General features: G+C 37.8%; 1 protein-coding gene and 1 pseudogene across 1 annotated transcript; one reads left to right on the top strand and one right to left on the bottom strand.

Moving 5' to 3' along the window:
* Positions 1–17,668, top strand: part of LOC100756361 — a 48,949-nt pseudogene that overhangs the window by 21,415 nt on the left and 9,866 nt on the right.
* On the bottom strand, positions 55–981 carry LOC103160231 (olfactory receptor 7E24-like). The gene has a single exon (XM_027386511.1). The coding sequence runs from the start codon at positions 979–981 to the stop codon at positions 55–57; it is 927 nt and encodes a 308-aa protein (XP_027242312.1).

Genomic DNA, 17,668 nt, shown 5'->3' with positions numbered 1-17,668 from the left:
CATTACAGTTAATATATAGATACATAAACACAAATGTATAAAGAATGTCAATGATTAAAATGCTATGCTCAAAATCTTCTTTAAGGCAGTTTTAATGTCCTTGTTCCTAAGGCTGTAGATGAAGGGATTCAACATAGGTGTGATGGCAGAATACATCACTGAGGCCACTGCATTATTTCTTGGGGAAAGGGACAAAGAGGAACTGAAGAACACCCCTAGTCCTGTTCCATAAAACAGGCAAACAATGGACAAATGAGACCCACAGGTGGAGAAGGTTTTCTGTTTTCCACTTGATGTTGACGATCGCATGATGGAGGAAACTATTTTTAAGTAAGAGAAAATGATTCCTGAAATAGGAAGTAACCCAAAGAGAGCACCTACACAGTATCTGACTATGTTACTGGTGACAGTATCAAAACAGGAAAGTTTCAGTAGCTCAGAAGGGCCACAGAAGAAGTTGGAAATTTCAATATAATTCTCACAGTTGGAAAAATTTAATACTGCCAAATAGTGCAACAGTAATTCCAGAAGGCTAAGGAGAAAACACCCTAGAAGTAAGACACCACAGCGACTGGGATTCATAATGACCTGATAATACAGAGGGTGGCAGATGGCCACAAACCTGTCATATGCCATCACAGCCAAAAGCATGTCATCCATACATGCAAAAATTATAAGCAGTGACATCTGTGTCAGGCAGCCCACATAGGAGATGACTGGGCAGTGGGTTTGGATGTCCACAATTACCCTGGGAACAGTAGTGGAGATGAAACCAATGTCAACCATGGACAGGCTGGAGAGGAAGAAGTACATGGGTGTGTGGAGATGGGAGTCAGAGCTTACTGTCAGGATGATGAGCAGGTTTCCAAACAGGGCCAAGATATACATGGACAAGAATATGCCAAAGAGAACAGGCTGTAGGTCTGGATCCTCAGAGAGTTGAATGAAGTGGAATTCTGGCACAGATGTTGCATTCCACATGCTTTTATTTCTTGAACATCTTTTGGAAGAAAACAAAAATGTTGTTAACAATGGTATCAGCATGCATTTAGACCCTATTAACAATTTGAGTCAAGTAAGTACAAATATCGGTTATTTCCTCATGCTTATTGTAACATCATTAATAATTGCTCAGTTGTGGCAAATGTCATACTCTAAATAGTGTTTTGTTCTTAACTCATGTGTTAACTCTCATGAGAGCCATATTAAATACAGTAACCTAAAAGATCAGGTCTGAGTTGCTGTAAACAGCTAGCCTGTAGTCACAGTAAAATAAAGCAAACACTTTTAAGACAAAATGGGTATTTTTCAGAAGCCTCACTCTAGGAAATTGTCAGTCTAATAAAATGAAAACTTGATGCATTTAAATATTCTTCTTCTTATTGCAGTAACATAGGGCAAATTTATTTTTCTCGAAATATATCTGACAGTGTGAAGTCCAAGTCTCTAAATAACAATCTATGACTCCTACCTAGGAAAATATTTTCACACTCCAGCATCTTCTAGAGTTTACTTTTTTCCTTGATTTAAAAAAATATTCTCTACTTGGGATTTATATAGATTTTTAAAACCATTTGTCTATGTATCCCTTATTTACCTTAGTATATTTCAAATTTTGTAAATATGTCTTAGTTAAATCCACATTCTCACAGAACATCTCTGTCCACAACTGCTGAGTTCTCCAGTGGTGGGAAAAAAATGGAATGTCAATAATACAGTTGAAATTTATACTACAAATCTAATTTATGGAGATCATCTCGAAATAATCTCAGTAAAATATCTGGTATAAAAATATGATTTTCCTGTGTCTAAACAATGCCACTGATTTTCTGATGTACATCCAGCTTGACCCTAGTTTCAGTCCCCACCTCCACAGACAGTAAAGTGATTTCGATGAGAGTCAGGCCTGGTGCATAGATGTCCATGTTCTTACTACAGAGGAAATCTCAGGTTCACTTTTAGGTCAGAGTACACTGAATTGCTTAAAATATAACAGATGTTTAAAATACAGAAAATATTAGTGAAACAAAAACATAGGCAAATGGAGATTATTTTTTTAAGTCAAAGAGAAAAGATCTTGGACTTCATAAGCCAAATGAAATAGAATAAAATGTACATAGGAAGTACTAGATTATATTTAATTCAACCACAGTCAGAAACCACTGACTTAGAATACTCTCTGGCATTTAGAAAGTATTCAATTAATACATCAAATTAATAATACTTTCAACAGAAACCCACCCTGTCTAAATCATAACCATTTTATATTATGCATGTCACATGTGATACTTTACAGAAATTTGAATTATGATGAATGAACCTTGACTTCTTAGTGGTTCTGCATGATTTTATTGTCTACTTCATCTGTCTCAATAGCTGACATGAATACACAGGACAGATTTTTCTAGTGCTATTTCTATATAAATACCTATTGAAGTACATATAAAGAGCCATTTTAGGATGTGGAGAAAAAGGAACACTCCTCCATTGCTGGTGGGACTTTGTAAGACCACTCTGGAAATCAGTATGGTGGTTGCTCAGAAGAGTGGGAATCAGTCTACCTCAAGATCCAGCCATTCCTCTCTTGGGTATATACCCAAATAGTGCATGTTCATACAACAAGGACATATGTTCAAGAACATGTTCATAACAGCATTGTTTGTAATAGCCAGAACCTGGAAGCAATCTAGATGCCCCTCTGCTGAAGAATGGATAGAGAAAATGTGGTACATTTATACAATGGAGTACTACTCAGCAGAAAAAAAGCAATGGAATCTTGAAATTCGCAGGCAAATGGGTGGAACTAGAAGAAAACACCCTGAGTGAGGTAACCCAGTCACAAAAAGACAAACATGGTATTAGTCACTCATATATGAATTTTAGACATAGAGCAAAGGATTACCAGCCTATAATCCTCTTCACCAAAGAAACTAGGAAACATGAAGGACTCTAAGGGATAAATGGTCCCCAGGAATGGAAATGGCATGAACTCCTGAACTAATTGGGAGCATGAGGGTAGAGGGGAGGGAGCTACTACAATAAGAGCAAGAGAAGAGGAGTAAAGGAGAGGAAATGGAGGAGAAGAAATATTGAGCTGGGGGAAGAATAGAGGAAAGAGAGCAGGATGAGAGATACCATATCAGAGGGAGCCACTATAGGTCCGAGAAGAGATCTGGAACCAGGGAGATCTCCAGAGACCTACAAGGATGACACGATCTGACAATCCAGGCAATGGTGGAGAGGATAACCTAAAAGCCCTTCCCCTAAAATGAGATTGATGACTTCTCTTTATGCCATCCTAGAGCCCTCATCCAATGGCTGATGGAAGCAGAGACAGACATCCACAGATATACACTGAGCTGAAATCGAGAATTTAGTTGAAGAGAGGGAGGAATGAAGAGCCAAGGGGTCTGTACCAGGTTGGAGAAACCCACAGGAACAGTTGGCCTGAACAAGGGAGAGCACATCGACCCCAGATGCTGTCGGGGAGGCCAGTACAAGACTGATCCAGACCCCTGAACATGGATGTCAATAAGGAGGCCTCTGCACTCCAGGGAGCCTCTGGTGGTGGATTAGTATTTTTCCCTGGTGCAAGAAGGGACTTTAAGAGCCCATCCCACGTGAAGGGTTACACTCTGGCCCTGGACACATGGGGAAGAGCCCAGGACCAGCACAGGAAGATTTGGTGGACTTTGCAGAGCCCCCATTGAGGGCCCTACCCTGCCTGGGGAGTGGTGGGTGGATGGAGTGGGGGTGGCTGGGGGGGGGAGGGATGGGGGTGAGGGGAGGGAGAGGGAGAAGGGACTTACATGTGAAGCAAGCTTGTCCCTAACTGGAACTAATAAATAAATTTAAAAAAAAAGAGCCATTTTAAATTAACCTAATACATACTTGATGCTCATTCAGTACTATGCAACACAGCACATGCTATCCCTAAAATGGATTCGCTTACATTGAAGTGTGGTTCTAAGTCTATCTGGGAACTTCCCATATCTATTGCATAGGTATTAGCTGAATCACTACCTCATGGACAGACAGACATTAGTTTTTATGTACCATATTTATACAAAACAAAAAAATGAGAATAATAAACTGACATTTAAAAGGACCTATAAGTTGCTTAGGAAATATTAAACCACATAAAGTAGAATTAGCCGAAGGAGTGCCCCTACTTATCTTATGAGGAAGAACACAATTCTCCATGAAGACAGGACAATCTTGATTGACAGCTGCCTGTTCAAAGCAGTCCTGATCTTTCTACAGAGAACTATGACAATAGTATACATTTAAAGTCTCCCCATTATTTCAAACAACCAAATTTGGAATTTATGTCTCTGTAAAAACTGGTTTTTACTCAAAATGTAACTTGGGACTTAAAACTGTAAAAGCAAACAGGGATGGCTAACTCTATCTGAATTACTTTTGTCCATGAGCCAGGACCAGGCATGCACTATAATCAAAATAATTTACCCTTGTTAATCTTTAAGTAGTGAGTGATTTTTACCTCAGCAGATTGTTAATTCTGTCACAAAATTACTTAGATTATCCAAAAGCTCATCTATCTTTCTCAATGCATACCAGTAGCTATTTAGTTACCTTATAAAAATATAACAGCCAGACTTGCAACAATAGATGTCTGTGTCTTTTAATATTCATCAGTTAATTGTTCCAATAAAAAATTCACTTGGGTACTCTAATCACTTTTCTGTTTTACACTATAAACTATTCTATTTTTTATATTATCACATATAAATATCATCTGCTTTTGCATGATGATTTTCTAACTTTTCCCATGTAACACATGCTCCTAATATGTTCCATTGAAAAATGGTGAAATCTACCAAGGTAATAAAATATAGGATGCACTCACTTGTTCAATATATTTCTGTTTTTCTCTAGTAGTGAAAACAGTGGCCTAGTTGGCAATCAGCGAATTGAGAGAACATTTATGACTTTCTCCATACCATGTGCTTACACAAACCAAGGATAGCAACCCATCTCCATTTGCAAAATGATAAAATTTGCATTGGATTTATTTGTCAAAATTTAAAATCCTATGAATATAGAAAATATGAGTTTATGGGGTAGTATTTCCAAAGGGCACTGAACCATAATATTATGTGAAATCTAAAGTGTTTTCACACAATACACAAAACTGATCTTCCATTTCTTTTTATGACTCTACATTCTTTTATCTTCTGGTGAGAATATATACAACAATTTTTGGATAATCCAATGCAGCTCTTAAATACCATCTGATGATTCAAAAATCCATGACATGAAATCAAACACCAAAAAGATTATCTTGGATCAATTTCTACTTCACATTCCTGAATTGAATGAAAATGAAGGAAAACAAATAGGTGGAAGTCAGTGTTTTGAGAGGGAAAGGAGACTACTTAATGTTTAAAATACATATTGTTCATTTCACATTTGTGGCAATGACTCTTTAGACCCTTTGAAACCAAAAGATGAAAGTTAGAGTTAATAGGTTATATCAATATACAAAAAATACTATTATAAGGAGGAAAGTACATACAAAAATATACTTACTAAAACTTGGTCATACGACAGTTAAGGTGTCTCACAATTACTAATAATGTGTCCTAATTCACATAAACAAACAGCACAGAAAAAATAATGCAAAATAAATATGTCATTCTTTGATTCTGAAGTGATTTGGATTGGTTTAGTTTTACTTTATATTTTATTATTTTTATATTTCAAATTATACTATAGTAACATTTCCTCTATCCATTTCACCTCTTCTAACCCCCTATATAACTCACCCCACTCACTCCACATTCATAAATTTTGTGTCTGTTCTTTGTTTTTTCATTGACATATTTATATATTCAAGGATTACTAATCATATAGTTTTAAAGTGACACACAGAGGTCTTAACAGCACATATGTTTTTAAGCTCTCTTTTTTCAAACTACAGATGATACAGGGACCTGATGTCATTTTCTCACTAAAAACTTAGTGACTGAGCCTCAGAATGATGGGGGATGCTGACAATAGCAAAAATATCTAAAAAATAGAAACACAGTCTTTGTAGATCTGTAAATCAGGCACTTCCGTGGCTGAGGACAAATATTGACCAAGAAATTGACTAGAAAAGTCTGAATTGAATTGTTTCAATGTTTTGAGACTGTTTCGAATGCACCTCAAATATACAACCCTCAGTTCACACAGCAGGGGTGAACATTCCATTATAAAATGAGGAAGGAAAGAAGACATGTGTCTATTTTATTTCTTTAGAATAAAGCAGTATGAAATGTCTATTTACTGAACAGATAATTTTGTGTTTTGGTCAGGCAAAGTAATTCAGCCAACTTCACTTGTTTCGACTTGACCCTATGAAGAAGATTATAATTTTGGAATTTGGAAGAACTATTCAGATGAAGTAAGATCCATAAAATACAGAGCTCAGATCTTCCACCAGGGAAGATCTTAATAGTCACACACACACGTCATATCTTCCTTCAAAATTATAGTTACTGAATCACCCTCACCAGCATAGCCAAAGTACTTCACATTGATTATAAAATAACATAGTTGGACATGTTTTCTGCTCTTATTAGTCATAGAAGTATGGGAACGAGACACTGGGAATAAGTCAATGAGAATTTCAGGACTGCCATCACAACTAAGAATATAAAATCCCAGTACAGAGACTCAAATTTTTATTGGAGTTATACCATCATGCTACTTAAATTATCATAGTTCATATGATTAGGAAGAAATGGTCATTCTTGTAGTCTCATCTTCATCTTCACTTCCCTGAGAACTTACATGAATAAACTGTGGGTCTCTGTGACCATGATGAAGGTTTGTGGATATGATAAACCTCCCCTGCTTGTTACTGGTGATGACTCAAACTCATTCTTGAAATCCTGTAGTGAATATAATAGCAAGAGCTTCCTGATGCAGAACACTGTAGGAAGAGCAAATAGGGTTATATAGTCCTGGATTACAGAGATCAAGCTAATGACCTAGATGGACCTGCTGACTAATTACTACTAAGTAACCTTAGAAACTCAATGCACAAAGCTGGTGATTATTTATACTGGTCGACAATATTGCAATCTCTAAGGAATTCCTGGTGTCAATGGAGGACACAGAAGAGAACCTTGAATGTTCTCATGAGGTTTGCTATGAGGTACTTGTTGACATACTAAATTTTTCATTTCCAGTTGTATTTCTGTTTGTATTCCCATTAGTAAATCTATTTTTATTATTATTAATTTCTATTAAGTGCTTTCTTCTGTGTCTACAGAAACCAGTTTCTTTCTTGTGTTGCAATCCAAAGGCCAGAAATACACCCTATATATTCTAAAGATTCATGCCAAAGAGATCTTTGATCTCGGGATATCCCACTCATGAGGTTGATTTCTGTACCTCAAAAGGTCTATTCCAAGCTGCTGTGCCCAGTAATGCCTCCACTGACACACAGAAGGCCCTAGAACTCCATGACAATGATTATACCTGCTACAGGGAAAGGGGATCTTCTAGGCTCTTGAGCACATCAATAAGACTATTGCACCTACTCTGGGTAGAAAGAAACTGAATGTTGTACAATAGAAGATGGACAGACTAATCATTGAGATGGACTGCAGTGAAAATAAATCTAAATTTTGTGCAAATGCCACACTGGAAGTTTCCCTGGCTGTCTCAAAAGCTGGTTCTGTGGAAAAGGGGGTGTCCCTGTATTCTCACATCACTGACGTGGCAGGCAACTCTAAATCCATCCCATGAGTCCCACATGTCAAGGTGATCAACAGTGGTTCTCATACTGGGAACAAGTTGGCCATGGAAAAGTTCATGATCCTGCCTGCAGGGAGTCTAGGTTCTGGGAGGACATGGTTGTTGGAGCAGAGGTTTACCACAACCTGAAGAACAGAACCACATCTCCAGCCTTCTTCCTAGTTTTTAGATTGACAAAGTTTCACTCTGTTGCCCAGTCCAGTCTTGATCTCGAGAGCCTCCTGCCTTACGTGAGCTCTCAACAGAGGACTTTATAGATGTTTGTGTTCAATTAAGTCTTTCAACTGATTCCAATTCATTCTATAGTTTGAGAGCCACTACTCTGGACTTCTGTTGAGAAAGCTGTGACTATGGAGGCTCCAGAATGAATTCCTTCTCATGGAGCATCAGCGGGAAGAGCTGCAGCCTCTGTATATCACACTACATAGCCTGAGTTTTTCCCTTTGATTATACTCTGAGAAGTCACCTTGCAAGTCATGATTTGCAAGTCATGTCTTCCCTAAGACTTAGGCTTGCCAGGATGTCTTACAAGTCACATCCAGGGGTAAGATGTGGGGAACCAGCTTTTCTCAAGATCCTATCCTCTTTCCTTGCTAAGAGTGGCTCAAAAGTGGCTAAATAAGTTGTACTCACACCAGCAGTGGAGGATTGGTCCCCTTTCTCCACATCCTCTCCAACATAAACTGTCATTGGTGGTTTTGATTTAGCCATTCTGATGAATGTAAGATGTTATCTAAAAGACTTGTCTGCTTCTACTTCCACCAGCTGCTGGATGAAGGCTATAGGATGGCATATGAATTATTCATCAATCTCATAATCAGGGGAGGGCATTTAAGGTAGCCTCTCCTCCGTTGCTTAGATTGTTAGCTGGTGTCATCTTTGTAGATATCGAGACATTTCCCTAGTGCCTGATTTCTCTATAAACCCAAAATGTCTCTCTCTATTATGATATCTCCATTCTTGTTATCATCTATTCTTCCCCTGACTCAAACTTTATGCTCCCTCATGTCCGCTGCATTCCTCTTCATCTCCCCTTCTCATTCTCCTAGCTCCCTCCCCCCTCTTCCCGTGCTCCCAATTTCCTCAGCAGATATTGACACTCTCCCCTTCTCCAGGGGACCATGTATGTCACTCTTAGGGTCCTCCTTGTTTATTAGCTTCGTTGGCAGTGTGGATTGTAGGCTGGTAATCTTACTCTATGTCTAAATTCCGCATATAAGTGAGTACATACCATGTTTGTCTTTTTGCGATTGGGTTACCTTGTTCGGAATGGTTTCTTCTAGATCCATCCATTTTCCTGCAAATTTCAAGATTTCATTGTTTTTTTTTCCACTAAGTAGCACTCCATTGTGTAAATATACCACGTTTTCTCTATCCATTCTTCAGTTGAGGGGCATCTAGGCCGCTTGCAGTTTCTGGCTATTACAAATAGTACCGCTATGAACACAGTTAAACAGATGTCCTTGTTGCATGAATGTGCTTCTTTTGGGTATATGCCTAAGAGTGGAATTGCTGGATCTTGTGGAAGACTGATTCCCATTTTCTTGAGGAGTCGCCATACTGATTTCCAAAGTGGCTGTACAAGTTGGCACTCCCACCAGCAGTGGAGATGTGTTCCTCTTTCTCCACATCCTCTCCAGCATAAACCGTCATTGGTGTTTTTGATTTGGCCATTCTGACAGGAGTAAGATGGTATCTCAGAGTTGTTTTGATTTGCATTTCCCTGATGGCTAAGGATGTTGAACACTTTCTTATGTGTCTTTCAGCCATTTTAGATTCCTCTATTGAGAATTGTCTATTTAGTTCTGTACCCCACTTTTTAATTGGATTGTTTGGTGTTTTGGAGACTAGCTTCTTGAGTTCTTTGTATATTTTGGACATCAGCCCTCTGTCAGATGTGGGGTTGGTGAATATCTTTTCCCAGTCTGTGGGCTGCTGTTTTGTCTTGCTGACTGACTCCTTTGCCTTACAGAAGCCTCTCAGTTTCAGGAGGTCCTCACTGTTGACCTCAGTGTCTGTGCTACAGGTGTAATGTTCAGGAAGCAGTCTCCTGTACCAATTAATTCAAGTGTATTTCCCACTTTGCCTTCCAATAGGTTCAGTGTAGCTGGATTTATGTTGAGATCTTTGATCCATTTTGACTTAAGTTTTGTGCAAGGCAATAGGCTCGGGTCTAACTGCAGTCTTCTACATGTCTGCAACCAATTGTCCCAGCAACATTTGTTGAAGATGTTCTCTTTGTTCCATCGTATAAATTTGGATTGTTTATCAAAAATCAGGTGTTCATAGGTGTGTGGGTTAATATCAGGGTTTTCAACTCTATTCCATTGGTCTACCTGTCTATTTTTGTGCCAATACCAAGCTATTTTCAGGACTATAGGTCTGTAATAGAGGTTGAAGTCAGGGATGGTGATGCCTCCAGAAGTTCCTTTATTGTACAGGGATGTTTTGGCTATCCTGCATTTTTTTGTTTCTCCATATAAAGTTGAGAATTGTTCTTTCAAGGTCTGTGAAGAATTGTGTTGGGATTTTGATGGGGATTGCATTGAATCTGTAGATTGCTTTTGGCAAGATTGCATTTTTACTATGTTGATCCTACCTATCCAAGAGCATGGGAGATCTTTCCATTTTCTGGTATCTTCTTTATTTTCTTTCTTTAGAGACTCAAAATTCTTATGGTACAGGTCTTTCACATTTTTTGTTAGTGTTACCCCAAGGTATTTTATGTTGTTTGTGGCAATTTTAAAGGGTGATGCTTCTCTGATTTCTTTTTCCACCAATGTGTCATCGGTATATAGTAGGGCTACAGATTTTTTGAGTTAATCTTGTATCCTGCCACTTTGCTGAAGGTGTTTATCAGCTGTAGGAGTTCCCTGATAGAGCTTTTCAGGTCACTTATGTAGACTACCATATCATCCACAAATTGTGAGAGTTTGGCTTCTTCCTTTCCAATTTGTATTCCCTTGATCTCCTTTATTGTCTTATTGCTCTAGCTAGAACTTCAAGGACAATATTGAAGAGGTATGGAGAGAGTGGACAGCCTTGTCTTGTCCCTGATTTTAGAGGAATTGGATAGAGTTTCTCTCCATTTAATTTGATGTTGGCTGTTGGCTTGCTATATATTGCTTTTACTATGTTGAGGTATGTTCCTGTTATCCCTGATTTCTCCAAGACCTTTATCATGAAGGGGTGTTGGACTTTGTCAAAGGCTTTTTCGGCATCTAGTGAGACGATCATGTGGTTTTTTTTTTCCCCTCAGTCTGTTTATATGGTGGATTACATTGATGGATTTTTGTATGTTGAACCTTCCTTGCATCCCTGGGATAAAGCCTAAATCATGTTGGATGATTTCTCTGGTGTGTTCTTGTATTCTATTTGCCAGTATTTTATTCAGAATTTTGGCATCAATGTTCAAAAGGGATATTGGTCTTTAGTTCTCTTTCTTAGTTGTGTCTTTGTGTGACTTGGGTATCAAGGTTATTGTAGCCTCGTAAAAAGAGTTTGGTAATGCCCCTTCTGCTTCTATTGTGTGGAACAATTTGAGGAGTATTGGTATTAGCACTTCTTTGAATTTCTGGTAGAATTCTACAGTGAATCCATCTGGCCCTGGGCTTTTTTTGTTTGAGAAACTTTTGATGACTGTTTCTATTTCCGTAGAGGTTATAGGTCTGTTTAAGTTGCTTATCTGTTCTTGATTCAATTTTGGTAAGTGATGACTGTCCAGAAAATTGTCCATTTCCTTTAAATTTTCAAATTTTGTGTAGTACAGGTTTTCAAAGTATGATCTGAAGATTCTCTGGATTTCCTCAGTGTCCGTTGTTATGTCCCCCTTTTCATTTCTGATTTTGTTAATTTGCATGATCACTCTTTGCCTTTTGGTTAGTTTGGATAATGTTTGTCTATCTTGTTGATTTTCTCGAAGAACCAACTCCTTGTTATATTGATTCTTTGAATTGTTTTCTCTGTTTCAACTTTATTGATTTCTGCCCTCAGTTTGATTATTTCCTGGCATCTGCTCCTCTGGGGTTAATTTGCTTCCATTTTTTTCTAGATCTTTCAGCTATGATGGCAAATCTCTGCTATGGCTATTGTCTAGTTTCTTCATGTGAGCACTTAGAGCCATGAACTTTCCTCTTAGTACTGCTTTCAAAGTATCCCACAAGTTTGAGTATGTTGTGTCCACATTTTCATTAAATTCTAGGAAGTCTTTAATTTCTTTATTTATTTATTCCTTGACCTAGGAATGGTGCAATTGTGTGTTGTTCAATTTCCATGAGTTGGTAGGGTTTCTGCAATTTGTGTTGTTGTTGAATTCTAACTTTAAAGCATGGTGATCTGATAAGACACAGGGTGTTATTCCAATTTTTTGTACCTGTTGAGGTTTGCTATGTTGCCGAGTATGTGGTCGATTTTTGAGAAGGTTCCATGTGATGCTGAAAAGAAGGTATATTCTTGTGTTTGGATAGAAAGTTCTATAGATGTTTGTTAATCCCATTTGGGTCATAACTTCTGTTAGTTCCTTTATCTCTTTGTTAAGTTTCTGTCTGGTTGTCCTGTCCAGTGGTGAGAGAGGGGTGTTGAAGTCTCCCACTATAACTGTGTGAGGCCTTATTTATGGTTTGAGTTATAATAATGTTTCTTTTACAAATTTTGGTGCCTTTGTATTTGGGGCATAGATGATTAGAATTGAGACTTCTTCTTGATGGATTTTTCCTGTGATGAATATGAAATGACCTTCTTCATCTCTTTTGATTGATTTTAGTTTGAAGTCTAACTTGTTAGATACTAGGATAGCTCCCCCAGCTCGTTTCTTGGGTCCATCTGATTGGAGTATCTTATCCCAACCCTTTACTCTGAGGTAACGTCTGTCTTTGAATTCGAGGTGTGTTTCTTGTATGCAGCAGAAGGATGGATTCTGTCTTCGCATCCCATCTGTTAGCCTGTGTCTTTTTATAGCTGAGTTAAGACCATTAATATTGAGGGAAATTAAGGTCCATTGAGTGTTTATTCTTGTTTGTTTTTGATTTGTTGTTGGTACTGGTATTGTATGTGGATTTACCCTGCCTTTTATTTTGTGTTTTTGTAGAGTGAGATTATCTATTGCCAATGTTCATGTGAGTGTAGTTAATCTCCTTAGGTTGGAGTTTTCCTTTCAGTACTTTCTGTAGGGCTGGATTAGTGGTTATATATTGTTTAAATCTGGTTGTCATGGAATATCTTGTTTTCTCCATTTATAGTGATTGAAAGCTTTGCTGGGTATAGTAGTTCTGGTCTGGCATCAGTGTTCTCTCAGAGTTGGTAGAATATCTATCCAGGTCCTTCTAGCTTTCAGAGTTTCCATGAAGAAGTCTGGTGTAATTCTGGCAGGTTTGCCTTTATATGTTACTTGGCCTTTTTCCCTTATTGCTCTTAATATTTTTCATTATTCTGTACATTTGGTGTTTTAATTATTATGTGATGAGGGAACTTTCTTTTGTGGTCCACTCTATTTGGTGTTCTGTAGGCTTCTTGTACTTTCATTGGCATGTTTTTTTTTAGGTTGGGAAAGTTTCCTTCTATGATTTTGTTGAATATGTTTTCTGTACCTTTGAGTTTGGTTTCTTCACCTTCTTCTATACCTATTATCCTTAGGTTTGGTCTTTTCACAGTGTCCCATATTCCTGGATATTTTGTATTATGGATTTGTTAGACTTCAAATTTTCTTTGCTTGATGAGTTTAATTCCTCTAGTTTGTCTTCAGCATCTGAGATTCTGTCTTCCATCTCTTGTATTCTGTTGGTTATGCTTGCATCTGTGGTTCCTGATTTTTTTACTCAGCTTTTCCACTTCCAGCATTCCCTCAGTTTGTGTTTTCTTTATTGTCTCTAATTCAGTTTTCAGGTCCTGAACTGTTTCCTTCAGCTGTTTAATTGTATTTTCTTGGCTTTTTTGGCTTTCCTTGATTTCTTGCATCTTTTGGTTCATCTTTTCTTCCATTTCTCTGAAGGATTTTCTGATTTCCTATCTTAGGTTCTCTATCATCTGCATGAAGTTGTTTTTAAGGTTTCTCTCTTCTGCTTCTTCTGTGTTGGGATGTTCATGTCTTGCTGGTGTAGAGTCCCTAGACTCTGGTGGTGTCATATTTGTTTACCTGTTGTTGGATGTGTTCTTATATTGTCTTCTTCCCATCTCTTCTTCCAATGGGTACAGGGGGTGTCACTTCCTTTCCTGATGTGTATGGGTCTGGTGTTCTCTTCAGGTGTGTGCAATTGGCTCCGATATTCTGATGGGTCTCAAGTTGGGTGCAGGCAAGTCTGAGGCACTGGTTCTCCAGGTACGTGAGAACAGCACTGATGCAGAGATGTCAACAACTCTGGGTTGCTTGGTCCTCAGGGGTCAAGTTGTCCTGTCACAGACCCTAGGGCAGAAGTTCCCAGAGTGGACAGGCAGAAGTTGGGCACAAGGCAGGGGGTGAAGCAGCTCCCCTCTGCATTCTCTGCACTCTGTGGGGGCTGGAATAGCCCAGCAATCTCAGCAGAGTCAGGTTCCCAGGGTCCTCAGGGACCGATTCAGTCTGCCTGCAGATCCAGGGATGGGATTTGTCAGAGTGGGCATGCAGAAGTTGGGCCGAAGCAGCTCACCTCTGTACTCTCTGCACTCTGTGGGGGCTGGAATAGCCCAGCCTTGCCAGTATTTATTGAGCATTTTTGCATCAATATTCATGGGGGAGATTGGTCTGTAGTTCCCTTTCTTAGTTGTGATTTTTGTGTGGTTTGGGTACCAAGGTAATTGTAGCATCATAAAAAGAGTTTAGCAATAACCCTTCTGCTTCTACTGTGTGAAACAATTTGAGGAGTATTGGTATTATCTCTTCTTTGAATTTCTGATAGAATTCTGTACTGAAACCATCTGGCCCTGGGCTTTTCTTGGTTGGGAGACTTTTGATGACTGCTTCTAATTCATCAGGGGTTATAGGTATATTTATATTGTTTGTCGGCTTTTCATTTCATTTTGATAAGTGATATCTATCCAGAAAATTGTGCATTCAAATACATTTTTAAATTTTGTAGAGTACAGGTTCTCAAGGTATTACTGGATGATTCTCTGGATTTCCTCATTATCCATTCTTACGTCCCCTTTTCATTTTTGATTTTGTTAATTTGCATGTTCTCTCTCTCCCTTTTGGTTAGTTTGGATAAAGGTTTGTCTAGCTTGTTGATTTTCTAGAAAACAAAAACCAACTATTTGTTACATTGATTCTTTGTATTGATTTTGTTTCTCATTTATTGATTTCATCCCTCAATTTGATTATTTATGGCATCTACTTCTCTTCTGTGAGTTTTCTTTTTTGTCCTAGAGCTTTCAGTTGTGCTATTTATTAAGTCTCCAAAGTGACTATTCTCCAGTTTCTTCATGTCGGCACTTAGTGCTATGAACTTTCCTCTTAGCACTGCTTTCAAAGTACCCCATAAGTTTGGGTATGTTGTGTCTTCATTCTCATTGAATTCCAGGAAGTCTTTAATTTCTTTTTTTATTTCTTCCTTGACCGAGGAATGGTGCAATTGCACATTGTTCGATTTCCATGAGTTTGTAGTGTTTCTGCAATTTGTGTTGTTGTTAAATTCTAACATTAAGCCATGGTGATCTGATAAGATTCAAGGGGGTATTCCAACTTTTTTTGTATCTGTTGAGGTTTGTTTTTTGCTGAGTATGTGGTTTATTTTAGAGACGGTTCCATGTGGCCCTGAGAGGAACGTATATTTTTTTGTGTTTGGATTGAGTGTTCTATAGAAGCCTGTTAATCCCAATTGGGTCATAACTTCTGTCAGTTCCTTTGTTTCTTTTTTAAGTTTCTGTCTGGTGGTCCTATCTAGTGGTGAGAGTGGGGTGTTGAAGTCTCCCACTGTGTGGGGTTTTATGTGTGATTTGAGTTTTAGTCATGTTTCTTTAAGAACATGGGTGCCTTTGTATTTGGTGCATAGATGTTCACAACTGAGACTTAATCTTGATGCACTTTTCTTGTGATGACATGAAATGCCCTTCGTCATCTCTTTTTATTAATTTTAGATTGAAGTCTAATTTATTAGATATTAGGATAGCTAAACCAGCTTGTTTATTAGGTCCATTTGATTGGAAAATCTTTTCCCAACCCTTTACTCTGAGGTAAGGTCTGTCATTGAACTTGAAGTGTGTTTCTTGTATGCAGCAGAAGGATGGCTTCTGTCTTTTTATCCATTCTGTTAGCCTGTGTCTTTTTATAGCCAAATTAAGACCATTGATATTGAGGAATATTAATGAACATTGATTGTTAATTCTTGTTTGTTTTTTAATTTTTTGGTGGTGGTGATATTGTATGTCAATCCTCCCCCTTTTTTTGGTTTTTGCTAAAGAGGGATTATCTATTTCTGATATTTTTGTGAGTGTGGTTAACCTTATTAGGTTGGAGTTTTCCTCCAATTCTTTCTGGAGGGTTCGATTTGTGGATTTGTATTGTTTAAATCTGGGTTTGTCGTGGAATATCTTGTTTTCTCCATCTATAGTGATTGAAAGCTTTGCTAGGTAGTAGTCAGGATGGGCATCCATGGTCTCTTAGTGTTTGTAGAACATCTATCCAGAACCTTCTGGCTTTCAGAGTTTCCATTGAGAAATCAGGTGTAATTCTGATAGGTCTGCCTTTATATGTTACTTGGCCTTTTCCTTTGCTTATCTTAATATTCTTTCTTAATTATGTATTTTGGTGTTTTGATTATTATGTGGTGAGGGGATTTTTTTTTTGTTCACTCTGGTGTTCTATAAGCTTCTGGTACTTTCATAGGCATGTCTTTCTTTAGGCTGGGAAAGTTTTCTTCTATGATTTTGTTGAATATGTTTTCTGTACCTTTGAGCTGAATTATTCACCCTCTTCTATACCTATTATTCTTAGGCTTGATCTTTTCATGGTGTCCCATATTACCTGGATATTTTGAGTTAGAGGATTTTTTTGGACTTAACATTTTCTTTGGTGGATGAATCTATTTCCTCTAGTTAATCTTCAACACCTGAGATTCTCTTTCATCTCTTGTATTCTTTTGGTTCTGCTTACGTCTGCAGTTCCTGATCATTTACCCAGCATTTCTATTTCCAGCATTCCCTCATCCTGTATTTTCTGTATTGTTTCTATTTCTGCTTTCAAGCTTTGAACTGTTTGAATGTTTCCTTCACTTTTTTGGTTGTTTTTATTAGCTTTCCTTGCTTTCTTGTAAGAGAATTGTTATCTCTTGCATATTTTGGGTTGTCTTTTCCTCTATTTCTTTTATTTTTGTTTGGTTTGTTTTTTCAATTTTTAAGGGATTTTCTCATTTCCTATTTTAGGGTTTCCATTATCTTCATAAAGTTGTTTTTAAGGTCGTTCTCTTCTGTTTCATCTGCGTTGGGATGTTCAGGTCTTGCTGGTGTAGAGTCCCTAGACTCTAGTGGCATCATATTTGTCTTTCTGGTTTTTTTAAGTTTTTAAAAGAAACTTTTATTTATTTTGTAGTATTGCATTACAGTAAACAAAACACAAGTAACCAAGAACAGTCTCCAAGCAGGCTCAACTTGATATGTCCTTCTAGACGCTGCAAATATACATACATTTAGGGAATTGAGATCATACAATATGTATCAAACTTTCCCCCTCATTGTGAATATTCACGAACTAAAAACTCCATGCTACATGAGTATTTGATAACCAAGAATACACCATGTCATCTCAATCTGTCAGAAAAAAAAAAACTGTAATCCTGTCTTTCTTGGCAACAAAAATTTCATAGGAGACAAAAACAGCAGCAGGCTTCTAGATAGATATACTGGCAAAGTTAAAATTAAAATTCAGCTCAATGCTCAGCCTACAAAGAAACACAAAGCAACATACCAACTAAGTACAGCATTCCTAACTTTA

Source organism: Cricetulus griseus (genome assembly GCF_003668045.3).
Source record: "Cricetulus griseus strain 17A/GY chromosome 1 unlocalized genomic scaffold, alternate assembly CriGri-PICRH-1.0 chr1_1, whole genome shotgun sequence".
NCBI lineage: Eukaryota > Metazoa > Chordata > Mammalia > Rodentia > Cricetidae > Cricetulus > Cricetulus griseus.
The sequence above is the reverse complement of the archived record's forward strand: the minus strand, read 5'-3'. Positions and strand labels throughout refer to the sequence as shown.

Coding starts and splice junctions, on each gene's coding strand:
- LOC103160231 (XM_027386511.1), bottom strand. CDS start 981: ATGTGGAATGCAACATCTGTGCCAGAATTCCACTTCATTCAACTCTCT.